At 41.3% G+C, this 26,695-nt stretch overlaps 3 protein-coding genes across 3 annotated transcripts; all 3 read left to right on the top strand.

Annotated features, from left to right (window-relative positions):
* Positions 1-625: 625 nt before the first annotated feature.
* Positions 626-18,388, top strand: nmnat3 (nicotinamide nucleotide adenylyltransferase 3). Its single transcript, XM_069511667.1, has 9 exons — positions 626-755; positions 2,230-2,375; positions 3,697-3,880; positions 7,077-7,162; positions 8,615-9,022; positions 16,368-16,520; positions 16,920-17,098; positions 17,913-18,014; positions 18,218-18,388. The coding sequence occupies exons 2-9, from the start codon at positions 2,264-2,266 to the stop codon at positions 18,269-18,271; spliced, it is 1,278 nt and encodes a 425-aa protein (XP_069367768.1). The 5' UTR covers positions 626-755; positions 2,230-2,263; the 3' UTR covers positions 18,272-18,388.
* Positions 10,492-14,350, top strand: rbp1.1 (retinol binding protein 1, cellular, tandem duplicate 1). The gene is made up of 4 exons (XM_020109072.2): positions 10,492-10,648; positions 11,158-11,336; positions 12,026-12,127; positions 13,626-14,350. Exons 1-4 carry the CDS (start codon positions 10,576-10,578, stop codon positions 13,674-13,676), a joined length of 405 nt encoding a protein of 134 aa, XP_019964631.2. The 5' UTR covers positions 10,492-10,575; the 3' UTR covers positions 13,677-14,350.
* Positions 18,389-19,127: 739 nt separating the features above from the next.
* On the top strand, positions 19,128-25,914 carry copb2 (COPI coat complex subunit beta 2). Its single transcript, XM_020107760.2, has 22 exons — positions 19,128-19,262; positions 19,702-19,839; positions 19,974-20,060; positions 20,334-20,460; positions 20,584-20,732; positions 20,870-21,016; positions 21,159-21,258; positions 21,371-21,513; positions 21,711-21,910; positions 22,029-22,139; positions 22,231-22,319; positions 22,406-22,512; positions 22,619-22,762; positions 22,931-23,061; positions 23,170-23,377; positions 23,528-23,638; positions 23,807-24,021; positions 24,130-24,268; positions 24,436-24,573; positions 24,676-24,747; positions 24,908-25,078; positions 25,447-25,914. The coding sequence occupies exons 1-22, from the start codon at positions 19,260-19,262 to the stop codon at positions 25,540-25,542; spliced, it is 2,826 nt and encodes a 941-aa protein (XP_019963319.1). The 5' UTR covers positions 19,128-19,259; the 3' UTR covers positions 25,543-25,914.
* The last annotated feature ends 781 nt before the right edge of the window (positions 25,915-26,695 follow it).

Raw genomic sequence — 26,695 nt, 5'->3', positions numbered from 1 at the left:
GACCCCCCCCCCCCCCCCCCCCCCCCCCCCCCGAGACAAACTCCTCTCTGCTTGAATGGCAGAAATATGATGCACGCAGAAGGCCTCAGTAATTTACAGCTTAACTCCGACCATTACAATATTTACTTTACTATAAAATAGAAGAATTGAGAATTAAGTGGGCTTGTAGATCCAGCATGTACTGTATGTGCATCCCTATGACTATAACTGTCCTCACTGGGCAGACTTGACTCTATTTCGTCTCTATCAAGTCTATGAAATGCCAAATTCCAAAGTCATTGGAAAAAACCATTTGCCGTGCGGCTCGTTTTGAAATCAGTTTCCGGCCGCAGTACAGACAGTCAATTAGTGTTCGACAAAGCTTCTGCCTTTCATCTGACAAGCAGCTCACAACAATGGAGCGAAAGGTTACCTGCAGCATGTAGGTGTTTGATTCTGTGTCCCTGTAAAGGTCAGATTATTATGAAGGAAGCTGTTGTCCTCATCCACACAAGAACACATTCAGCTAAAACTCGCAGTCATATTTATGACACAGCTCTTAAACCAGCGTGATGCATGAAGGTCTGTGGAGCGCCTCACTGATTTGACTGCGATGTGGATTTCAGAACCACGGGCAGCTCCGTCCTCTCGCGCTCATCCTTTGCCAGCAGGGGTCGCACTTCAGTCAGGGTTTCTCTGCGGAACCATCGACAGGCAGCTCCTCAGATCCAGGGAACACATATAGTGTGACACACCGACCTCCCCGTGTAGAGAAGGTAAAGAAAGAGATTCTTCACCGCTGCTGTGACGCCTCGTGTGTTTGTACTGTGGCGGCTGTAATGCGTTGAACAGCTTCAGCTTTACATGCATTCAAATGTGTTGATGTAGCATGTCCGAGCTAACTGTAGTTACCCGCTCGTTCAATGTCAAGGCTGAGGTGTCTCAGGGTTGTTGGGAATTTAATGCTGATTTAAATTACAGACAACTTTATCAACCACAGTAACTCGTAGTTTATGTGTCTGATTTCTTGAGAAATGTGGGAAAGACAACGTGTGTCCGTTGTGCACAGTGTGTCTGTGTGCACCTGATGTACACAACCCTGCAGCAACGAATCATCCTGGATATGAAATGTCTTGTCGAGGGATCTGTGAAAGATCGAGACAAACCATGAACCAAACATGAAACCAAGGAAATTCAGAAACATTTATATGTTTGTTGCCACGTTCAAGTTGATGGTTAATTCTGATGATTAACTTTTTCTTTCTTTCTGTATTTTCTATTAACAATTCAAATATTGTTTTATTTTCATATTCTAATCCTGTTCAGCACTATTGACTGTGTTTGTTTCAAATGTGCTATATTCGGGTCATCTTTGACTTGACTTGTAGTGGTTGGATGGGAATGTTATGCAATAAAAATGTGTGTAAAGGCACAATGTAAAGCTCGAGGACTCTTACAAAGCTGACAAGCATTATACAGGAAGTTAACCAAGAATCAGCCCCAACCACAATGACATGTTTCAAGTAATGGTAAACTGTATTTATATCTGGATCTGCTTTTTATTTTATCACACACCATTCATGCACTGTCCGAACAGCTGTCAGATACAATGTGAGGTTCAGTATCTTGCCTGGGGTCACTTTGGATTGCAGACTGGAGTTGCTGGAGATCGAACCACAACATTCTGGTTAGATCATGACCCTCTCTACCTCCTGAGCCAAAGCCGCCTCCTTGATAAATGCAGATAATCGGCTGGATACCTGCTGGATTGACTGTTTGAATCAACAGGCTCTTAATGTGTACCTTTAGCTGAACAGTGGCTGGTGTTTACTTCCCCCTCGGCTCCTTAATTACACAAACGTAGACGTTAAAACAAAATGCCAGTACTGTCCCCTCCTCCAGAGTCTTTTTTTTCTAAGTACATTGGGTGTCCCGGTGATAAATGGTCAGAGAATGGGAGCAGCATAGGTTTGTCTTTCACTGACGCCACCTACACTAATTCTGTTCTCGTGGGATAAAAACCCACCAAGCGACAATTTACTTTTTAAGGTTAATGCAACTCGGGCTAAGCTCTTTAAAAAACTACATCACCGTTATTAAAAGTGCAGAATGATTTATAGCGTCCTGTGGAACATTCTAGCGGACGACCCACTTTCTACTTGCTTGATTCCTTCAGCTCCATCACCTTTGTGTCCCATCGTCCATCCCCAACACAGTGTTTCTTACTCTATCCTTCTGCTTTCCTCCGAGGTTCTTTCGCCATGGTGTGAGGGGATTAACCAAAATGGCTAACCGCCGTGTTCCACTAGTCCTGTTGGCCTGCGGCTCCTTTAATCCCATCACTAACCAGCACATGAGGCTGTTTGAGCTGGCCAGGGACCACATGCACAGCACAGGTCAGATCTGATCATCCCAGACACTGTGACACTAGAGCTGCATGTTAATGAGAAGTTGATATCCCTAAAGAACAAACATCATCATTTTCTGTTGTGCTGGCTGTTTGTATGTTTCATTTTGCTTCCTGGATAACCCTCAGGGTCAGAGTGGCCTCTGTAAAACCTCTCATATATTTGTCTCTGGAATTTTCAGAAAGCAATAAAGGAGAGTGAATATTGGATTTTGTTTGCAAGAAAGACAAAACCAGATGAATACTAAACATTCCTAATGTGAAAGTTTGGTATTTGCTAACACATTAGACATTAAAACTTTATAAGATGGTAACAGAGCATTGTTTTTCTATAATATATATTTTAATCCAGCTTTAAATATATAATTGAAATTATATTATAATTATAGTTCCAAAAAAGCATCAAAACGAAGGAAACTTTAGTTTCATTGATTGTTGACAAACCCTCATACAATGATAACCATGTGCAAACTCTGATGCTGCAGAGAAGGTTTTCACTTGTTCTCTTCACGCATGAAGAGCTCAGTCACCATGTACATGTCAGAAGCAGCTCTGAATGCATGCACTGGCCTGATCACATGTTCTTATCGACATTATTGTTAGAGTTACGCTGGTCCTGAGTCAGCTCTTGCTCTCTCTCTCAGTCTAAGATGCTTTATGAATCTATGCAGCGTTTCTGTGGGCAGGGACATAAATAATGCTCTTACGGTTTCCCTTTGACCCTAAACCTCAAGAACATCAGCTGACTGGTGTGAGGGTAACCATCAGAATGAGTGCTGTTTTTTTGCTGAGTGATGCAAAACCTTCTGCTCTGAACTGTTTTTTAACACAAGAATGAGCACAAGTTCAGACCTTCAGACCTTAGAGGGCAGCCAATCAAATGAATTCTGTGTATAAAGGGTAGGCGTAACACGCTACTGCTTCAGCCCTCAACTTTTAGGTCAACATATATTTTTTTTGCCTATTGTTTTGGAAAAAACTTCTTGAAATGTAATATGTGGACCAAAATAAACAGAATGAATGAAATATGTATAAATTGTTAATTGTGTTTAGTTGTGTTTAAACCTTTGAAGTAGATAAAATTATGATATAGTAATGATAGTATTGGGACTTTAATGATCATGATCAGGCGCCGTCATCATTTCATTTTTAAAAGATCAGTCGAAGCCTTTGTCTTTTAATGTGAGATCTGACGCACATAATTTCCACATAACTATCTTAAAGAGACGACTTTATCTGCTGATTTACATTCCATTTCTGTATCGGGAGTCTTGACCCAGAAAAACTGTATTAATCATCTCTCCCCTCAGGCCAGTACCAGGTGGTGGGTGGCATCGTGTCTCCAGTGAGCGACAGCTATGGAAAGCAAGGCCTGGTCCTGGCTAAGCACCGCATTGCGATGGCGAAGCTGGCGCTGCAGAGCTCCAACTGGGTCACGGTTGATGAATGGGAGAGCCAGCAGCCAGACTGGATGGAGACGGTGGTAACTATGAGGTATAAAACAAGTTTACTGCGACATATAAGTTGAAACTGCTTTTTTTAACAAGGGAAGGTTTCCAGGGGGTCGTGGTCGGAGGACAGGCCAGAGGAGTTTCTCGGGTGATGCCAGCCTTTGTCTCCTCTGTCCTGTCAACTGATGTTAAAGCACCTCACTGATTATTCTATCTATAGTTGCTTCTAATAACAGCAGCCAGTATATTCAGTAAGTCTATTTCCATTCACTGTACCATTCAGAGCAGTTCGGTGGTTAATCACTCCAGAAAAATGTCCTTTGTGTTGAGTACAGACCTAATTCCATTACTTTGGCTGAGCAGATATTATGAGATTATATTAAGTGTAAGTCTGGAACTCTCATACTCTCTCTCTCTTTTTTCTGAATCAACCTATATGGACCCTGATTACTCCAATTAAAGTAACAATGTACTACACAAAGGGATGAAGGGGTTCCCGGTATCATGGTCAAGTGACGTGGGTTTGTTATGTGTAGTGAAAACATGCCGGGAGGAGAGCATATAATACTACGACTTTTGAAAAACAATATAGTATTTAAATATAAAGGGCTTTTTCAAGGGTAAAGAAAACTACAATGCATACAATGTAGAGTAAAGAAACTAGTGAAAACATCATGAGGATTACTCTACATGCCAATAGATCCCTTTCACCTAAATCTCACACACTGGACCTTTTAAAGTTGTGTTCATTTAAACCTGCATTACGAGAAGTGTTCAAACTTAACCCTTCCTCGTTTCAAGTTAATTTTGCATATTTGACGTTGGCTATATTATTGTCAATAATAATTAATATTTATTAAAATACAATACATGAATTTACTTTCAGGATATTTGAACAATGCTGCAATAATATCGATAACCATTAAAACTTTGGTCTCTGTAATCTTGATGTGAAATTTTTACACCGTTTCACCTCTAGCTAAACAAGGATTATATTAACTTGAATTACTGCATCAAAAGCCCTTTTCTTTCATGGCGTGTCGATTCATTGAAGACTTATTAATGCAGTAGAGGATAAACCTCTTTCACGACAGGGTCAAGGGCATTTGATTCCACCAACCGAATGTTCACTCCCTGCTTTATGTTTCCATTAGCTTTTACTGTCTCCTGTTAGACCTTCTTTGGGACACAAGACAAATATTTCCTCCTTTCTGACACGTCCTAGTTTTACCAAAGCACCGGCAGATTTATCAGGGACGTACTCACCTTCTCTGTCCCTTTGTCAGCTCTTCTTAAAGCCAACTTCAGCCGAATATGTTACAAGAGTGTTGCCGGATATTCGAGCTTAAATTATATGTTGTAGTCTCTTGAGGACCACCAGATGAGACTGGGGCTGTGGCAGGTCTGAGTTGTCATGGGGTGAAATCAGAGGCGCAGGCTGTTAAATACATGGGCCAAGTGGGACCGGTGGAGTTGTACAAAAAGAAAAAGAAAGGTGCCTGCGATATGAATATGGCTGAAGAGAGTCAGACAGACCTGCTGCATTCATAATGAGAAGATGTGAATAAGGAAAGTCTGTGTGTCGTCCCACTTTGTAATGCAGAGGCAGAAATATGCTATTTCTGTAACTGGGCCTTATGAAGTCACAACCCTAATTGCAACCCTAACCCTAATTTCAAGCCTAACCCATATTCACCATAGGGTGATTAACTCTGCGCTGCTTGCTCGAAACCTGCTGAAATTTAGTGTGGGTGCGTGGCAGCCTCCCCATTATTAATCATGAAATGCCCGAGTCTCTATGACTTTCAGAAAAAAAGTTATCTGAAAATATCTTGTACTTTAAAAAAAATATTTGGTGGTTTGACCCCTTCCGTATGTCGGAGAAGCTCGGGGATGGTATCAATGGATCAGGCATACCCACATTAGTTGAGATGGAACCAACTTCCAAGTCTCTATGACCTTCAGAAAAAGAGTTATTCAAGAATATCTCGATCTCCAATGGGTTTTCATCCCTAACCCTAACCCTAATCACAACCCTAACCCTAATTTCAGCCCTAACCCTGATCACCATAGGGTGAATAACTCTGCGCTGCTTGCTCGAAATGTGCTGAAATTCGGTGTGGGTGCGTGGCAGCCTCCCCTTTATTAATCATGAAATGCCCAAGTCTCTATGACTTTCAGAAAAAAACTTATTCCAAAATATCTTGATCTCCAATGGGTTTTCATCCCTAACCCTAAGGAAATTAATTAACATCTAATGATAAAAATGTACCTCACTCTGCACACACCTGGAAAGTTGCATTTGCTTAAAGGTGCATATTGGGGCTTATTTTAGAAGTTTTTCTCACTTTTCTCGTTTCCTTGAAATCCCCTTATTAGTGACCCCCTTGCCCTTGTTCGTCTGTAAGCTGTGTTTGCGCAACACGAGTGCAGATCAAGGCATGAAGTGGCCTGTTGTCCGCGGCCTCGTCACACGTCATCTCTCCCGAACACACACAAGCGCAAATGTGTGATGACCTTTTTAAGAAGCTTTACTTGAAAACAGTGAAGTTTTTCATACACCTTTTTGAAAGGTTCCTCTGTGACTCCATCTTTCTCATTTACTTTAGTTTTTATAAAGCTTTATTGTCAGAATTATACTGGAAAAACATGTTTAAACAAATGCATAAACAGAGAAAGTGAAATAATAATTCAATAGACCTTAAAGTAATAATAAGCTCCACATGGACGGAAATTACAAGTCTGCATATTGGGAAAAATCCAGAAATGAAGTGAAAATATCCTGGATACAAACACTGCCATCTTGCGCATTTTAAGCGAATGCAAGTCTGCACAGTAGTGATCTGGGATGGAGCCACGGTCACGAGGTCTCTCTGATGCTCAACCAATTCTGAATCCGTCTCAGCTGTCATTCAGGACATTTGACTCATTTTAATAGCATCAAATAACTAAACCAGTTACTGGATAAATTGGTACTTGAACATACATCAGTGTGATAAGGACTAACTAAAATGACAGACACCATCTTTGAGAAAATGTTGATGTGTACTTTGACTTTTTAGTTTGGTCCATGTCCTATCCACTAACATAGAGGAGGCGGGTTCAAGACAGATACTGCAGCCAGCCACCAGGTGGCGATTGAGACGCTTTGGCTTAACTTTCTTGATATATTCAGTCTTTGGCTTTACCATATCCAATTTTAATTCTCTCTCATACCTTTTCTGTTGGTTTATGTGCAGGTATCATTATGGACATATTCTAAAGGAGTATGAGCAAAGAGCAGGAAAGCACATAACCTCCAACAGTAACACCACTACCCTCACAGGTGAGAACTTCTTGTTGGCATTAGTTCAGTAAAAGTATTAACACCAACAGTTTTCAGGAATTTTATATTTTGTTTTAATCTGCAGCTCTGATATGAATCCTTCTCATTATCAGTCAGTAGCGCTGGTTGGTTGGTTCCAGCACTTTGGCTTTGAAGGATATATCGCAGAAACAGTTAGATTGACTGAGAAAAGATATTATGTAGACATTCATGTTCCCCACCGGATGATACCTTGTTATCCCCTTTTAATAGAGCCACCAGCCCGTCAAAGCTTTACTTTGACTGCACTTTGGTTTATGATCGTAAAACCCGCTCCCATCAGCCTCTGCAATTTGTGTCTAGCTCTAATGATTAAATGCTGGCAGGCTAAACGCAGATGATGGACATGGTGAAGAATTTATCTGCTGAGCAGCGTCGTTGTCATAGTGAACATGTGAAGTTGATGTTAGCAAAGCTTGTAAGACCCACCTGCATGCCTGTGGATTCTTTCAGGGATCAGACCCTGGAAATTGACAATATTCTTTACTTCTATGTGCAAAACACACTGAACTTGATGAAGGTTTTTTCCAGCACATTACTTCATCACATCTTTAACATTCCCACTGTTAATCCCACAGAATGTGCCTGTGCATTGTGTTTCTGAACAAAGTGTTTAGAGTATTAGTGATTGTTACTGATGAGTGAAAGAACTTTTTTAGACTGCTTGTGCCTTTGTGTTATTGTTGCATCACCGGAAAATGTCTATGTTTTCATGGATCATCTCTGATTGATCAAAATCATTCATATTTCTGTTTCCTGCACTTTTACACATCCCTGACTAAACAAGACAAATTTAATGAAAAAAAAAATCATGTAGAGTAAAAGGCCTGAGAGCTCATCAGAGAGAAAGCAGAGAAAGAATAAACAAAGTTTATTTGTTATTTTGGTCGTCTTTTAGTATATTTCATGGAGAGTTAAGTAAACATAAGTTCACACAGTTCACTTTGAGTTTTTGCAGAAAGAATAATTTGTGTTGTAGTGATTAGCTTTAGCCTCCAGCACCATGAATATCTAAGTTGTGTAATTTTTAGACCTCATGTTGTACTTTTTCTTTGTCTGGTCCAAACCAACGCCTCCAGGTTTTGAGGCTTGCTCATCATATCAGTTATTGTTTTGGAGACATTGAATTGGTTTCCCAGATTGTGGAGAAACGACTTCCAGCCCCAAAATCTTCTACTTCCTCTACAGATTCTACATATTCATATACACAATAGACATAGAGATTACTTAATCTTAAAGTAGAATTGTTATCATAGATTACGTTTTATACTGAGAATAAATGGAATCTTATCAGGTATTAGCTCTAGCCTTTTCACTTTAATGCCTCACAACTTCCATACATCATGTAGCCTGAGTTTTTTGACTTGTCTCCCTCCTCGAGTCAGTATTATGATCTTTCCCTCCTCGCCTCAGGACCCCATCTGAAGCTCCTCTGTGGAGCCGATTTCCTTGACACCTTCAAGATCCCCGGCTTGTGGCAGGACGAGCATGTGGAGGAGGTGGTCGGCCGTTTCGGCCTCGTCTCCGTCAGCCGTGGCGGGCTGCAGCCCGAGCAGACTGTGCACGAGTCGGACATGCTCTCCCGCCACCAGGAAAACATTTTCCTGGTGAGGGAGTGGATGAGGAATGAGACGAGCGCCACAGAGGTGCGGCGGGCTCTGAGGCGGGGTCAGAGCGTGAAGTACCTGATCCCAGACTCAGTGATAGAATATATTCACCAGCACAAGCTTTACACAGAGGACAGTGAGAGGAGGAATAAGGGCACAGTGCTGAGGCCACTCACCAAGCAGGCACAAGAGCCAGTGAGCAGTCTGGATGACTAAGAGACGGACCGATGCGTCATGGCTCAGCATGCGAGTCCTCGAAGAGTGGATTTACTTACAGATCAGTGCTTCAGGACTGGACGCTCTCTTTGCTTCCACTGAGTGGAAGAGGTTTGCACAGCCTGCAAATGTCTGCACAAAAAAACCCATGTTTGGTCTAACTTTGTTTTCCATGGCTTGTGTTCGTGTTCGTGCTGTGACGTCTGTTGATTCACTCACATGAAGTGTCATGAAACCTTGTTCAATTGTGGAAAAGAACATTTTCTGCTTATAGTTTTCTATCTTTTGTACATCACATCATTGCAGTTCAATAAACTGATAGAAAACCATGGAGTATATTTTTTGTCTGATTGGTGTTTTTAATATTAACCACATCTATTTAAAGGTATAAAATCTTCATTCAGGCAGTAAAAATATTTAAAAAATAACAACAACCATAACAACCCATATATCACTAATGGAAGTTTTTAAAATGACTAAATCACACAGGGTTTTTTTGTTAAATGAGATTATTCTTAACTGCAACTTCACCACTAGGTGTCGCTAGATTCTACACACTGACCCTTTAAATCGCCATGCTACCAGCCACCATGTGTACATTTTTAATTGTTGTCCCATTCAGATTTCATCTCATTTGAGGATTCATTGTGGATCTGTGCAGTTTCCCCATCATCATCCACACACTGTGTGTCTGCAGGCCTGTATGTCTTTTTCTTCCACCAAAGGATTTAAAGTAATCCTGACAGTTGCTCAGCTACAGGAGGTGATATCTCACTGAGGCCAATGGCTGAAAGCAGCACAGTGCCACTGATACACACTGGCATCCTTTGAAAGATGTGTGTGTGTGTGTGTGTGTGTGTGTGTCTCTTTGTATTGCAGTCACTAAAGGATTTAGACAGTGGTTTGGCTGCAGCGGGCCCGAAAGAGAGATTATCAAATTAATTGAGTTATTTAGGCGAGACAAAAGATGTGACAGGCCTTTTGTGCTCAATTTAATTGTTGCAGTTGGATCATTTTAAGCTCAGGTGATTCTGCTTTTGTGCCGCGCATATTATCCACAACGTGTGCTCCATTCAGCGGAAGTACGGGCCGATCAATGTTTAAATTGATCTTTGTGTGATTTGATTCCATTAGACTGATTGTTGATGGCTCAGTAATCTTAACACAATTGAAACAGGCCTCATCTTATACAACAGAAGCCAAATCTACCACACGTGGAATTGCACACACACACACAAGTGCGCCTGTGTCAATTAATAAAGGAAGAGTGTTCATCCTAATCCCACACAGGCGGAGTAAGCACTCTCCCAACATAAAGCACACAAGTGTACTCTACATTATGTATGCATGCCGCATGTTCCCAGCATACATGCAGGGGAAGTGTGCTGGGGATTGTGGGGTTATGTGGTGCCGGTGGTGGGAGGTGTGAGGGATAGGTTAATCGGATTAAAGTGAAGTGGTTCAAATTGACGCTTTTGACAGCAGCGTTCTGCATTCCATCGCAAACAGCCGTCCACAGCAGAACTCCTCGCCTGCAGAGACACAGCCAACATGCCTGTTGATCTGAACGGATATTGGAAAATGATTTCCAATGATAACTTCGAGGAGTACCTGAAGGCTCTTGGTGAGTTTGTTGAAACTTTTGTGGAAGTAGGTGAAATCCGGCCTGTTGGTTGTAGAGGAACCTGCCTCACCTCATCCTCTGGGATAGAATATCAAAATAGATTCAGATATAAATGTCGGTCAGAAGGTATATTGTATATTATATATATAAGTTTTCAAACAATCCTCCGGTGTTCTTAAAGAGAATAAGATTTCACCTCTGGTAGAGTGAGATTACAGGTTTTTTGTCTCAAATTTCGTGTGGTATTATTACCAGAATAAAGGATATGCAAATTGGCTCTGATATGTCCTCTAGTTACTTATAGAGAAACTAAAACTATTAACAGCTAATAGATAATATTATTTTTAACAGAAGTGTTCTACTTTAGCTGGATTGTAAAATATGATATATTCTCACTCTCACTTTTCAAAGCTAAGCATCTTATTGAAGTTCCTGAAGTTCTATAACTGCACTGAAATACCCCGGTGCTCACCTCCATCCTCCTGTTTTTTCCTTTTCCACTTCCACAGATGTGAATGTCGCCATCAGGAAAATCGCAACCTTGCTGAAGCCTGACAAGGACATCGTCCACGACGGCGACCACATCGTCATCAAGACCCTCAGCACTTTCAAAAACTACAACATGGACTTCCACATTGGCAAAGAGTTTGAGGAGGATCTGTCCGGAGTGGATGACAGGAAATGCATGGTAAGTGTGCTCCAAAGGGCACTCAATACCTGTTAATGAAGGTTCACACGGTGCATTTGGGCGAAGCTGCTTAGCCACTACTTTGAAATCCTAAGTTAACTCACACTGCTGCAGGTGTGGCGACCTGTGGCTCTGACACGTCTGGTGCAAACCCTGCAGATGGATGAACTGACTCTTCTCGGTGGCACATGTCTGGACTGTAATGAGCCGCACAAAACTTTTCCACCTACATTTTTATAACTTCTCAAACTCCTCAGACGCTTGTCAGCGAATTGACGTAATGGAGAGCGATGTCAGACACAGCAGGAAAAGAAGTGGAAGAGGCAGAGAAATAAGTCAAGATTCACACTTATTGAATCAGAGTCACTAAATACTGAACAGGCGTAAAGATTATTTGAGGTCCCCCTTGAAAAACCTTTTTTTTTAAATGCTGATTATAGATAAGCTATAAGCTGTTTTGCTGGGTGCCAAAGAGAAAGAGGGGTCACGTGCGTGTGTGTATATGTGTGTGTGTGTGTGTGTGTGTGTGTGTGTGTGTGTGTGTGTGTGTGTGTGTGTGGAGGAAATGACTGGGCCTCTCACTCTGCATATTACATATGTTTAAATCATGCATCTACATTGTCAAGTTTAAATAAATCCCCCACTGACGCATCGCGTGTCTCACCCTGACCTTTGACCCCCGTACGCAGACCACTATCACTTGGGAGGGAGACAAGCTGGTGTGTGTGCAGAAGGGTGAGATCGAAGGAAGAGGCTGGAGCCACTGGGTGGAAGGAGATGAGCTTCATTTGGTGAGAAAACATCGGTTCCTTCCATGAATATTAATGTTTGCAGTTTGGTCACTTAAATTCAAATCTAAAATGCCTCTCAGCGCTGTATGCGCGGTGCATATTTTTTCATGTGTGAATCCAGTATGAATTTGCCCACCAGCTCTAGCAACATTATACTGTGTGAGGTACATAAACACAGGAGATGAAGATTATCAAGGTTACAAGGGGGGGGGGGGTCATATACTGCCATATGAATCATATTTCTGTGTAGGAAATCACATCAACATTGTTTCAAGGGAAAAAATATAGTTTCATACATTCTCAACTCAAACTTTTCTTCCTGGTCAAACAAAAAGATTGATGCTGAATAATACAAAAGATAATTTAAATGTATTGTTTCTTCATGACCTCCAGTGATCCAGCATGCAACAACACCAACTTCTGTCGTATTATTATCTTGACTCTGCAAAACTTTTTTCTGTTAGAGGGACTTGAGGAGCTTTTTTTTTTCCAAGCAACTCCTCTGTGAAATTATTCATAGTGTGGCCCCAGTGTGGCCCTGTAATGAAAAGCATTTGCATCCAAAAAGAATTTAATGTAATGACTGGTGCATTACCATTTTCATTAGCTCTGCATTATCAGATTTACCTCTCTATGATTACTGCTATCAAAGTTAAGAAAAAAATTACCAGCCAATGTATTTGGTTTAAGTGGAGCCGACTAATGTTTTCAATCAGCTGCCATGAAATTAGTTGTTAGTAAAAAAGTTCCTAAGAGCTGGAGGAGGGTTTGAATGTGGAGCAACAGTGACCTCTAGTGGATGCATGACATTACGATTGTCACTGTCAAGGGAAACCATGAATTGCTGATATTGCTGAAGTTTATTGTAAATCTAAAGATTCAGTGTAACTTTGTGGTTTTTAATTGGTTCTTTTCACTGTTAAACACATTTCACATCTCATTGTGGAAACGAGCAACACTAGAAGGGCAAATACCTCTGCAGGGGCCCAAAAGTCCCCTAATGTAACTACATTCTAATCTAGGAGAGAAGATTTTTGCACATTGCACTCATGAGTAAATATCAGTTCCCTGGACATGGCTGATTTATTCACCAAGATCCATGAATTGCTCTCTGAGAAATCAATGAAAATGCTGAAAAGTGGGGGGGAAGAATTCCTGAATGATCCGAAACTGTATCAAAATGTAATGGGTTCCTCCTTAGGTCATGTCCCACCCCTCCACAATAACTAACAAACAAGGAAGAAAACAAACAGACGAAAAAAATAACCTCCTTGGAAATAATTCAAAATACCCTACATCACATTAAATGTCTGTGACAAATCCTTTATTAACATTAACCCATCCTTATCCAAGCCCATAAATACTTTTAGAATGTTAACCTTCAGTCAGAAGCACCTTTCAGGTTGGGTGGAATAGAGAATATCTTGATTTATCCGTCAAAAATCTTTTTTCCCTAAATTACCTTTTTTCCCCTCTCTCTCCCTCTTGTTTCCTACAGGAGCTGAGAGCTGGGGGAGTTGTTAGCAAGCAGGTGTTCAAGAAGACCTAAGCTGCCTCCTACTGGACGAGGCAGTGCCCCCGGCTGACGCTGGTCCACACACAAACACACCAGACACGTCCCAGGCCTCTAACACACACTCCCAACCTTCCATTTGTGCCATTTCAGCATCTCTCCATAGATCCATCTACCTGTGTCATGTGTATTAGTTCGTTGTAAATGCAGTTTCATATACAGTGCATGTCAGTGTGTGTATCATGTAACATTATGAAATACAGTATCTGTCCATATCTGTCTCAAAGTGGGTTCTCCTCTGATTAACACTTTAAACCGGGTGTTGGATGCATGTATAGGTGTAGCTGATCTGATGGGTGAGCCCGGCTGATAACGACACACAACACAACACAACACACTGAAATGAGCAGCAAGACAGTTCTATCTCTCTTGTATTTGTTTATTCAGGGTAGACTGACACAGTTATGGACAGAGTGAAGAGACGAGAGCAGTGAAATAAGAACTCAAGAGGGTTAATCTCCCATTTACTTGGACTGGAAGACAATGATCTGAGTTTGGTTAAGGACTTAAAGTTTCTTGATTACTGAAGCTTAGTCTCTACAGAATGGAAATCAGATATGATGTGTATATATATCCCTCCCAGATCCTTTAGGACTGTGCAATTGATAGTATAAAAGAATCAATCAATAAATTATTTAGTTCTCAACAAAGTCATCTGTCTTTTTTTTTGGAGTACCTTTTTATTTGGTGGTGAGGTGGTTATCCCCGTTGCCTCACAGCAAAAAAGCATCTTGGGTTGAGTCCTGTTTAAGGCAGGTTGTGCTTTTCTTGAGTTTTAAAGTCTGTGTCTGCGTGGGTTCTCTTCAGGAACTGTGGCTTCCTCTAGTTTGAGGTTTGGCAATTTGAGGCCTCTAAACTGTAAATGTGGGTGTGAATGGTTGTTTGTCTCTGTATGTTGGTCCTGTGATACACTAGTGACCTGTCCTCTCTTGCCCAAACATCCAGCTCCTCCCAAGAAACCCTTAGAGAAAAAGCAGTATAGATGATGGATGGATGGAATCAATTGTTTTGGTTGGAAGATCCACTTCCTGTAATACAACGACGCAAACGCTTTAAATTAAATGTTCTTATTCACCTACGTTTGGATCCTCGTCTATCCGAAAAGACTTTTCCTGGATGTGCCTGAGGAATCTGAGGGCCTCAACTTGAAGATTTCAGAAGTGAACTGAAGTGCAGCCTTCTGAGCTTCAGCCAGAGAACTGGGGCCATGCTGTGCAGTGAATCAGCTAATCTGTCAGCTCACTTCGGGCCTTGCCATTACCAACCGTGCAGTTTATATAAGCTGTCCAACTTGTTCTTTACTTTTTCTGCTCCTGCTGCTTCTTGTGCATTCACACCCTGCCACTACCCAGGCCTCTATACCTGCAGGCTCTGTTTATTTATGGTTCCCTTGGGGGGGGTTATTGATCTCTCCCCTGCTCTTGCTTTGGCTGGTTCAAAGAATTATGCTGTCAGGGAGGGGTCCAAACACAGTCTGATGCCAGAGGAGTAAAAGAACTACATTTACATTTATCCTTAATAAAACATTTCTACTGAATTTTGTGAGTTTGTGTGAAGTAGGAGCCATCTTGTGTCCTGAAGTTCAAGTAGTTATCAAACACTGGAGGATGGAAATATGTGTGGAGCAGCTACATCTGTAGATTCACGTTAATATATTCTGGATGCCATATGATCCAGAGTGTAAATGTTGGACCCTCAGATTTAACCAGGTATAGCAGAATAAATAGCAGCCATAAGCAGTATTGAACATGGGATTTGATTCAATGGATTTGTTAAGAAATATACTTTAATTACTAAAAACTATTTTGATAATTATGGTTTCTTTGTGATATGAAAGTTAACTCAGGGTCAACAGTGCAATGAAAGGTGTTGGACAAGAAGAAACATCAGCGCAGCAGTGCAATAGTTAAATTAATATTAAAGCAATTTTTTAAAAAAGAGCTTATTACCATAAAGTCAAATAGAATACAACACTAAAACTATATACATTCAAAGGTGCAGTGTGACATTTGTAACAACTTTACAACATTTTTCCAAATAAAGTGCAAATAGGCAGGAGGACAGATGTGCAGAGGGTTGTTAGTCATGTGTTGACTGCAAGTTTTGGAACCTGACGGCCTGGTGATGGTAGAAACTGTTCTTAAACCATATGAATTAAAAATAATTATTCAAAAACATTGTATTTTATGTGCCTGGGGGAAAACTTACGGAGCTATTTTATTTATCATCGTATATATTTATAAAAAAAATGTCTGAAATGTATTTAGTTTTCACTGCAAGATTGAACTTTATTAACCTTCACGCTCAAAGTCCAGCTCCTCTTGTTGAGCGGTTGAGTTTACCTCGGAAAGTGATCAAATAGAGAGAGCTCACTGTTGGCAGACATTACAAAACAGCTTCTTCTATCTGTACATCGCACATGGACCACCACAGTAACACCTGCACGGGCACATGTGAGTGAAAGAGCGGTGGTGGTTGCATGTGAGTGTGTGGGTGTGTGGACACCCAGACGACCCCAATGACCAGGCAAAGACCCAAAGAAAAAGGGTGACTCCTCCCCCCTCCCTTACCCAAATAATAACCCCCGCAAATCTTCTTCAAGCTATAAACTCACTTATCAATAGTTCTCTGCCCCCCCCTTCCCCCTGACTCTATCTCGCATAAAAGCAGGACAACGTGCACCATCCCTCTCTTTGCACTGTCTAAAGTCTACACATACACGCACAGCAGTGCCACCAGCCTCCATCATGCCTGCAGATTTCAGTGGGAAATGGATTCTGGAAACCAGTGAGAAATTTGAGGAGTATTTGAAAGTACTGAGTAAGAAACTTTTTTCATTGTAATAGGTTTCATTTTAGTTTGTGTCGTCTCTGTTCGGTGGTGAAATGGAGTTACAGGGTGATGAGAGAGGTAGAACAAGCTGCACGAGTAACAAAGCCATCCAATTTCATGCTCTCTCACTCTTTCCGCAGTGTTTCTGTTCTCCTGCTCCAATCTAACCTGGAGTTAATGCATTTTCACTACAGATTCGTGTTGAGTTCAACTGTTGTATTATTCAACTATTCAACTATTTCATAGAGGACATAAACCAAGAAAAATGAAGTGTTCTCTACTTAACACTGAACACAGACATCAGTGAATTGAATTTTTTCTCTGTTCCTTATTTCATGTAGTGATGTGTCTGTTCTGAATAACCACGTCTCTCTCCTCTGACCCCAGACATTGACTTTGCCACGAGGAAAATCGCCATCTCCCTGTCTCAGACCAAAGTGGTCGCCCAGGACGGAGACAAGTTTGACTTCAAAACGCTGAGCACCTTCAGGAATTATGAGCTGGCCTTCACTGTGGGGGTGGAGTTCGACGAGTACACCAAGGGACTTGACAACAGAAACATCAAGGTGGGCCAGGCTCGCGTGTCAGGAGACCTTGACGTGTCGGGAGAGGGTGATAGTTTATCTAATTTTCAGGATTCCTCCTTGTTGTTTATGTGATAACAGCAGTGCTATCTAAGTGTGTCCAGGGAGCCTTTTTTTCTGTGGAGCAAGTGTAACGTCAGAGATAAAAACCATCAACGTGTCAATGATGAATGAACAGAGATTAACAAGGATGGGAGGTTACACTGGATTCCAGTGACAGGAAGTCATGTTGAAATTCAGGGGGTAAACGAGGCTGGAATATTTGATGTGATGTTCTCAAACTGACCTCCTGCCTGAACAAAATGGCTTGAAAATGGTTCATCGGATGAAAACAGTAAATTAGAGTCATCTATTACATCATCACATCTGTATTTTTATTATCTTCTTGTCTCGATGACCATCTGCACTTTCTCTATTACACACCACTCACACACACTTGCCTTTAGGGGCCATTTGGGGTACAGTGTCACCTGAGGATTGAACCACCCACTGGTTTGTGGATGACCCGCTCTAACCCCTGAGCCACCCATTGTTGGGTAAAGAAATGGATTCATGACATTGGAGCTTGTGGGAGAAATTAAAACATGGTGTTTTTTAATTCCTTAAAAAATGAAATGTGACTGATGGTGTAAATTCAATCACTATAGACGTGTGAGACTCCACAATGAAACGTTTAGTACATTGTGAGTGGTAAAAGTAATCAGTGAGGTGGACTCAGGCAGTTTTAGTCACAGGCGTACTTATGAACATGTCAAATCAAAAGCACATTCATACAGATCCATATGTTGTCTTGTAGAGTCTGGTAAACTGGGACGGTGACAAGCTGGTGTGCACCCAGAAAGGAGAGAAAGCAAATCGAGGCTGGAAGCACTGGATGGACGGAGATAAACTTTACCTGGTGAGTTGACAGTGTCGGTCCTGGTAATTAAAACCAGAATATGGAATTGATAAAGAATAATAACCATGTATTGGATTAGTAGGGTGTGTTATACAGTCGAATATGATTATTTTCTTGTCAGTTTAAACACTTTCAATGCCATTTATTCTACGAATCCCTCTGCTTCATGGCATTAACACATTCATTTTCCTCTCTGCTGACAGGAGCTGACGTGTGAAGATGTAGTTTGTCTTCAGGTGTTCAGGAAAAAAGAATAGAATACGTGCAAATATCTGTTTTTGTTTTGATTGGCTCAGTTAACTATGTCTTTGCTTGCTCCTCAGTGACATGTTTCCCACATTTGAACAAAATGAATAAAGGCAGTTTTCAGACAACATGCTGTGTTGTGTGTCAATGGGGGGGGAACATACTAGTAAACATACTAATACTACTGTGAATCCACTTTGAATTCAGGTGTTCACCATCAGGAAAAGCAAATGGACTTTTTGACAAGTGTATCCAGGCACAAGGCTGCAAGGAAGTAAAAAATCACACCTCTATATATTTGAAATCACTTGTAATTTACATGATTTAGCATTCTTCTTCTTCATGAGAGAAAATGAAGGTTTTTACAAAATTGGGTATACTTTATAAACCATTGCTGAAATCGCCATCTGCTGGATAAAAGTAGTATTATCCTGGAAGTGAGGTGAGTTAAGGTGAGCTCTGATTTAAAAAAAACAAAACAATGACACCAGTGGATCTAAACCTTGGAAATTATACAAACATTATAGTTGAAAATAGGCCAGATTCTATAGCAAAGAAGTTACATGTAACTTTTCTATGTCTGCAAAAGTTAACATGACTGATGACGCTCCTCCCACATTGTCACTAATAAACAAACAGAAGGATATAAAGTAGCACTACCCTATGTTAACATATAACATGGACTTGGTGTCTTTATTTTTGGCCCCTGACTCTTTTGGCCCCTGACTCTTCGGGGCCCTGATCATGGCTCCAACACCAACAGGCCTGTTCGGTGTTCCGTCTATGACAAAGACAAACTGATCGGACTTTTGATTCGTCGATGCAGCAGCTCACAGACAAACAGCAGCTTCGTGTCACGTCAACACTTCCTCACCGCAACTCACGCGAGATTACGTTTCAGGAAGTTCCACGTCAGTGTCCCTGTTCACTGAAATCGCAACATTTGGACACCGACTGCTACATTTATCAGATCTTATAGCGACAACACGGGGATCAAATATGGTAGGACGCATTTAACAACACTTCACATCTTATCTTGTTTCCGTAAAAGTCTTGCAAGTCTCCCGGTTTCGAAAATGACTGAAAACATTGTCAAATAATAATACACTCTCGTTAATAGCTTAGCGGCTAGTTAGCTTGCGGCTAACTGCTATTAACTTGTCGAAACCTTGCTGTTTGCAGACTTTAACACAGACCCTGACATTTGTTTTGAGTCCGCTGTCAAATGTTTGTATTATACGATGTACAGTTGTGAAATGATTCGGGACATTGAATGTATCCGGTCCATTGATCGCATGCTAGCAGCTACCATCGCTTTAGTTTGGTGCTTACGTTGACGTCAGGGTGTTTTTATTGCAACAAATCATCAAATACTTAGCTACACTTTAGCCGAGACTGTGAACAATGTATGAAGAGACACTGACGCCCTCCGTGTTTTCAGCCTCTGAGGCTGGACATCAAGCGGAGGCTGACAGCCAGGTCAGACCGGGTGAAGAGTGTGGACCTTCATCCCACTGAGCCATGGATGCTGGCCAGTCTCTACAACGGCAGCGTCTGTGTGTGGAACCACGAAACACAGGTACGATGGCCAGTCACGAGTTCCTTATTCTGTGTCATATGGGGAGAATGACTATCTGAATATACAATCAGAGATGAAGTTGATAAACCGTCATATTTGCAAACCTGATCCCAGTCTGAAATGTTTTTTCCCAGACTCTCGTCAAGACCTTTGAAGTGTGTGACCTTCCCGTCAGAGCTTCTAAGTTTGTGGCAAGGAAGAACTGGGTCATCACAGGAGCGGTGAGTCTACTTGAATAGTTCTGTAAACTAAGAGAGTATGAATTTTAACTTGTTTGTGGTTTAAGTGCAATAAAATGTTGAGCTGTGGTGTCCCATCACGTTGTTTATGCTTCAACTTGACATCTGATCATGTTGCTATGTGTTTGTGTCTTTTTGTTAAAATCAAACAGCATATACCAACTGCTAAGGTTTTTTAATCGTTTGTGTACTTTTGTGTTTATCAAGATAATTAACATTTTCACTTGGTATTGAATTTTTTTCTTCCTCACACAGGATGACATGCAGATCCGTGTGTTCAACTACAACACCTTAGAGCGGGTCCACATGTTTGAGGCCCACTCTGACTACATTCGTTGTATTGCTGTCCATCCGACCCAGCCATACATCCTTACTAGCAGTGGTACGCTAGTAAATTTCGATTGTCATAATTGGTGGCGCACTGAACTTTCCTCTCTTTACATGTTTTATCAAATGCACATATAGTTATTCACTAATGCATGAATGCCTTTCTGCATTTGCACAGATGACATGTTGATCAAGCTGTGGGACTGGGAGAAGAAGTGGTCCTGCAGTCAGGTGTTTGAGGGTCACACTCACTATGTCATGCAGATTGTTATTAACCCCAAGGATAATAATCAGTTTGCCAGTGCCTCCCTGGACAGGACCATTAAGGTAGGAACCACTTACTGTTGTTAATTTTAATGTACCTAAAAAATTAACAATTTCTGTAAAGTTACTGCAGCTACTTCTGGAAACAGTTTCTGAAACACACTCAGTGATTCTCTTTCATGTCCACTGGATTGTTTCAGGTGTGGCAGCTTGGTTCTTCATCTCCCAATTTCACTTTGGAGGGCCATGAGAAAGGAGTCAATTGTATTGATTACTACAGTGGAGGAGACAAGCCCTACCTTATCTCAGGGGCTGATGATCGCCAAGTCAAGATCTGGGACTACCAGGTTAGAAATGTTATGATTCCCCCTCTGGTGTTTTTTATTAACTTCTTTGTCTGGGAAGGTCAGTTGCCTTCAGAACACTGATCATAGAGCCTTAGCATTGTGTCCTCATAATGTTTCAACTGTCGTCCTCTGTGTGTGGTAGAACAAGACCTGTGTTCAAACTCTGGAGGGCCACGCCCAGAACGTCTCCTGTGTCAGCTTCCACCCAGAGCTGCCCATCATCATCACTGGATCAGAGGATGGTGAGGAGGAATTCCACTTGTTCTCACTCTGCACACAAACATCACCACACTTCATCTCTGTCTTGATCTCACTGATCTTTGCTTTATGTAACATTACCTCTTCACTCTGTAGGTACGGTGCGTATCTGGCACTCAAGCACTTACCGTCTGGAGAGTACACTGAACTATGGCATGGAGAGAGTGTGGTGTGTAAGTGGCCTCAGGGGCTCCAACAATGTGGCGCTGGGTTACGACGAAGGCAGCATCATTATTAAGGTGAGCAGAGAAAGGAGTAATTCTTAAAAAGTCCTTTTGATTTTGAAGAACATTAACTCTACTTAACTTTTTTTACGCACAAAATGCTAAATATGGAGGAAATAAACATTTAGGTTTTGTGCACAAACCAACTATTTACAGTATGATCAAATATAACAAAAATCTGTTTTTATTTTGATCTTTCTTCTGCTTTGCAGGTGGGTCGTGAGGAGCCAGCCATGTCTATGGACACAAATGGCAAAATCATCTGGGCCAAACACAGTGAAATACAGCAGGCGAACCTGAAGGCCATGGGTGATGCCGAAATCAAGGATGGAGAAAGGCTGCCACTGGCTGTCAAAGACATGGGCAGTTGTGAGATTTACCCTCAAACCATCCAGCATAACCCTAACGGAAGGTACACAGACTCAAGCCTCCCAATGTTTGTCATCTGCAGCCAGATAAACGATGGATATACAATAAGATTTCTATCAGAGGAGCTCTGTCACTCATTTATAAACGTTTGCGTACACCAGGTTCGTTGTGGTTTGTGGAGATGGAGAGTATATAATTTACACTGCCATGGCTTTGAGGAACAAGAGCTTCGGTTCAGCTCAGGAGTTTGTCTGGGCTCATGACTCCTCTGAGTAAGTACGCAGTTTGAAGAGAGATACTTCCCTGCCCTTTATCTTTGTACCAGAGAGTTGAGAACTAACTGCAACACTTTTTGAATTACAGGTATGCCATCAGAGAAAGCAACAGTGTCGTCAAACTGTTCAAAAATTTCAAAGAGAAAAAATCTTTTAAGCCTGACTTTGGAGCGGAAGGTAATGAGAACACTGATGTGTGGAGGGATTATGGTTTTGGAAGTCAACGGTTTACCTCACCAGATGTGTTCATGTGTTTACTTCAGGGATCTATGGAGGTTTCTTGCTGGGGGTGAGGTCAGTGAATGGCCTGGCATTTTACGACTGGGAGAACACGGAGCTGGTCCGCCGCATTGAGATCCAGCCGAAACACGTGAGACAGGCTTACCAAATGATTGATGTCCATCATTGTTTCTGTTTACTGACTAGTCACTTTGTCTGATTCACATCTTCTCTCATCTTTTTCATCATTTATTCAGATCTTCTGGTCAGACTCTGGTGAGCTGGTTTGCATTGCTACAGAGGAGTCCTTCTTCATCCTGCGTTATCTGTCTGAAAAAGTAGCTGCCTCTCATGAGAACAATGAAGGGGTGACCGAGGATGGTATTGAAGATGCCTTTGAGGTGGGTGTGTGGATGTGTGCAAAAGTATATTTATGTATTTATGTGCTAAAATATTCAGTTATCTAACATGTAACGTGTCAGTTTGGCGCCATTTGTTTAGAAAGACAGAATGTTGTCTTCACTTTACTTTCCATACTTATTCTCTGTGTCCTTGTTGTCTCTTTCCAGGTCCAAGGAGAGATCCAGGAGATTGTGAAGACTGGTCTCTGGGTCGGAGATTGCTTCATCTACACCAGCTCTGTGAATAGACTTAACTACTATGTTGGAGGAGAGATTGTCACCATTGCTCATCTGGACAGGTAATTAAACAGAGATTTATCTTGAATTTGAATTTTCTGAAATAAGCCTGCTATCTTCTAAATGTTATCTTGATTGCTGTGCATCTATTGTTACCTCTCTCCCTGCAGAACCATGTACTTACTGGGTTACATACCCAAAGATGATCGTCTATACCTCGGAGACAAGGAGCTCAATATTGTCAGTTACTCCCTGCTGGTCTCCGTCCTGGAGTACCAGACTGCTGTAATGAGGAGGGACTTTGGAATGGCTGACAAGGTGTTACCCACAATTCCAAAAGAGCAGCGGACCAGGGTGGCCCATTTCCTGGAGAAACAGGTTAGGAAAACAGTTCACTTAATTTGCAGTCTATTAGTTTAATTCAGCAAAAATGCAGTTTTTGCAATCAACTTGGCAATAAAATTTAATTTTAATGATATTTTATGTGATAATACTTAATGACAAATATTATAATTTGTGTCTTTGCAGGGTTTCAAGCAGCAGGCACTGGCTGTGTCCACAGACCCAGAGCACAGGTTTGAGCTGGCCTTGCAGCTGGGAGAGTTGAAGATTGCTTATCAGCTGGCTGTGGAGGCAGAGGTAAGACCATACTAGCTAGTTTTTCTAATCACATGTTTCATCATCCAGAAATATTACCATATAGTTCACAAAAGCTCACAAAAAGTTTCTTCATTGTCTTCATTTCATGTCATCACTGTTGTGGTTCTGGGTTACACACATTTCTCATAATTGTCCTTTCCTCTGCAGTCTGAGCAGAAATGGAAGCAGCTAGCAGAGCTTGCTATCAGCAAGTGTCAATTCAGCCTGGCCCAGGAGTGTCTGCACCACGCCCAGGATTACGGAGGCTTGCTCCTCCTTGCCACAGCCTCTGGTAACGCTACAATGGTGGGAAAGCTGGCTGAGGGGGCAGAGAGGGATGGGAAGAACAATGTGGCCTTCATGACCTACTTCTTGCAGGGGAAGTGAGTATAGAATGTTTGAGACTTAAAGGTGGTGACACTAGCGAACAAAATTAGGGGAAAAGGATGTGTCATGACGACTGTTAACTTTTCTCTATCTTCCTTTCTCAGACTGGATCAGTGTTTGGAGCTTCTGATCAGAACTAACCGACTACCTGAGGCTGCCTTCCTGGCTCGCACCTACCTGCCCAGCCAGGTGTCCCGTGTGGTGAAATTGTGGAGAGAGAACCTGGCAAAGGTCAACCAGAAGGTCAGTTCTGTTGTTGAGGTCATAGTTTATGGGAAACAATATTGCTGCAGCAACAGTTGTTCCCTGAAGCTAATATCAAGAAAAACAATTTGCATCATTGTAGGTGCTGGAGAGGTATTTGTGCATATTGTTCTTGACCATGACACATTACTAAATCTTTGATGCAGGCGGCTGAGTCATTGGCAGACCCTACAGAGTATGAGAATCTGTTCCCTGGATTGAGAGAAGCCTTTGCAGCTGAGTATTATCTGAGAGAGACGTGCTTGGGCAACTCCAGGCCTGCAAAAGACTATCCTCTTATCACAGTGAGTTGTATGACTTAAAAAGTGACAACAAAAGGTGTTTTGTTGTGTGCAAACAATATTTCTATAGTTGGTTGTCAATCATCTCTTCCATTTGTTTTTCAGCCCAATGAAGACAGGAACATTCTTGAGGAGGCTCTAGGATACGAGCCCAAAGGAACCTTCATTCCTACGAAGGTTGGTTGACAATATTCAACATTTCTGTTGACTCGCACATCAGTTGCAGCCAGTGGCTTCTCACAGGCTTTGTTAACATGCTGTATATGTCATACGGTTGAATAAAATCTATAGGAAGAAATCCATACATTGAAAATGGCTGCTTGGTTCTGTTCTGCAGACACAAGATACTGAGGAGAAGGAGGTGGAAGACGAGAAGGAATCATCCTCTGTGGTAGAATTTCCTATTGCCGCAGCAGCACCTGAGGCAGCTTTACAACCTGAACCTGCTGCTCCCACAGCAGTGGAGGAAAAGGAGGAGGAAATACCTGAATTTTCCCTCAAAGATAAGGTTGGTTTTTATCTTTTCTTAAAACATTTGTCTGCCTCTTTGCTTTTATTAACCTGCAGCTGCTTCAGGGGGACTCGAACCTCCATTTGCAGGTTGCCAACTTGCTCACCTGGTAGCATTAGCTGGTTTTATCTCTCTATTATTGTTTTTTATTGTACTTTAACTTTTATTTAGGATTTTATATTTATTGCAGTTGTGTAAAGGACCTGACATTGTTTTCAATCTTGTGAATTTTTCCTTTATGTTCAAGTTAATGAATTGGTGGTGGTGGGGTGATGTTATTCTTGAAGTTATATTTTCATATAAATGTGATAATTAGGAGGCTTCAGATGGTAATAATTGTCCTTTGTGTCCTTTTTTCAACATAGACTTTGGACGAGCTGGAAGTGGACCTGGACAACATGGAGCTGGATGACATTGACACCACTGACGTTAACCTTGATGATGACTTCCTAGATGATTAAGACCTGCTGCCGCTCTGCTCCTCAGCACACTTCAGAGTTTATTTAAAAAAAGAAAGAGACCAAACCCCCTCTCCACAATTTTTTGTATTTGTATGTAATGTTATTATACTGCAGAGACAGAATTTCAGTAGATGATGATAACGATGATGATGATGAAGATATCAGTCATATTTTATTCTCAGATGAAAAGGAGGCAGATCATAATGTCTATTTCTGGTACTCCAATTTCGACCCCATTTATTGATTGTTCGAGACACTTTTACTGACTTTTCATTGAGTGATATGTTATATTGACTCTTTGCCTTTGTGTTGTCTGTAATGGCAAATCAAACTCCATTCAGTCTAATAAACTGCGGATTCTGTACATATTCACATTTGACTTTGTAGTATTTCATACTCAGGGTTGAACAAGAAGTGATGTGCCGGTTTCATTTCAAGGTTTCACAATTATCTCCAGAAAATTAAAAAATGTCAGAGGAAGATAAAATGTAAATGTTTAAAAAATTGCCAGTTTCTGAATGTGACAGATACAGGTTATACCTATTGCACGCTACAAAATAATACACGTGCAGCTGATGATGTTGTTGATGACTGTTGTATTCAGGTCGGCCAGTGTCACTCATTGTCATACATACATGAAATGCTACATAACCATTGTAATGGAATGTCTTGTGTTTGTCTTTGTGACATTACACAGTCTTAATGTACGAGGAGAGATGAGATAGAAGAACACTGGACAATGTAAAAATCTGAAGGCTGTTTCATTCTATTTTTCTATCTGTCCATCTACTGTACCCATCTATGAATTTCATGTTTCTGTAAAGCACTTTGGAAAACATTTGTTATTTTTTTAATATTCTGTGACTTGACAATACAAGTCCTATGAGATTAACCTTTTCCCACCTCATGAACATGAAATGCTAAAGTGTGTTGTGACAATAAGTGGGTGAAGATTTAAGGGTTCAAACATTTCCCAGATCATCCTAAAGGTTCTCCTTATTTGCATTTTTATCTATAAATCATGGTGGTCCTGAGGTCTGAAACACAAAAGCAAATAAAAAAACAAAATGACAGGAGGGGAATGGTAAATAATAAAACAACTACAAACACAACATCCGAACACAAATACATTAACATCCAACAGAATAGAATG

Source organism: Paralichthys olivaceus, chromosome 16 (genome assembly GCF_024713975.1).
Source record: "Paralichthys olivaceus isolate ysfri-2021 chromosome 16, ASM2471397v2, whole genome shotgun sequence".
Lineage (NCBI taxonomy): Eukaryota > Metazoa > Chordata > Actinopteri > Pleuronectiformes > Paralichthyidae > Paralichthys > Paralichthys olivaceus.
Note: the sequence above shows the minus strand (reverse complement) of the source record. Positions and strands in the feature narration are given on the sequence as shown.

What these genes read in the sequence shown, in the direction of transcription:
- nmnat3 (XM_069511667.1), top strand. Translation starts at nt 2,264, where the DNA reads ATGGCTAACCGCCGTGTTCCACTAGTCCTGTTGGCCTGCGGCTCCTTT. An exon ending in GGACCACATGCACAGCACAG is followed by an intron (nt 2,376 to 3,696) that starts GTCAGATCTGAT and finishes CTCTCCCCTCAG; the next exon opens with GCCAGTACCAGGTGGTGGGT. An exon ending in TTGACAACAGAAACATCAAG is followed by an intron (nt 17,099 to 17,912) that starts GTGGGCCAGGCT and finishes GTTGTCTTGTAG; the next exon opens with AGTCTGGTAAACTGGGACGG.
- rbp1.1 (XM_020109072.2), top strand. Translation starts at nt 10,576, where the DNA reads ATGCCTGTTGATCTGAACGGATATTGGAAAATGATTTCCAATGATAAC. An exon ending in GGAGTACCTGAAGGCTCTTG is followed by an intron (nt 10,649 to 11,157) that starts GTGAGTTTGTTG and finishes CCACTTCCACAG; the next exon opens with ATGTGAATGTCGCCATCAGG. An exon ending in TGGATGACAGGAAATGCATG is followed by an intron (nt 11,337 to 12,025) that starts GTAAGTGTGCTC and finishes CCCCGTACGCAG; the next exon opens with ACCACTATCACTTGGGAGGG.
- copb2 (XM_020107760.2), top strand. An exon ending in ACTGGGTCATCACAGGAGCG is followed by an intron (nt 20,061 to 20,333) that starts GTGAGTCTACTT and finishes TTCCTCACACAG; the next exon opens with GATGACATGCAGATCCGTGT. An exon ending in TCAAGATCTGGGACTACCAG is followed by an intron (nt 21,017 to 21,158) that starts GTTAGAAATGTT and finishes TGTGTGTGGTAG; the next exon opens with AACAAGACCTGTGTTCAAAC.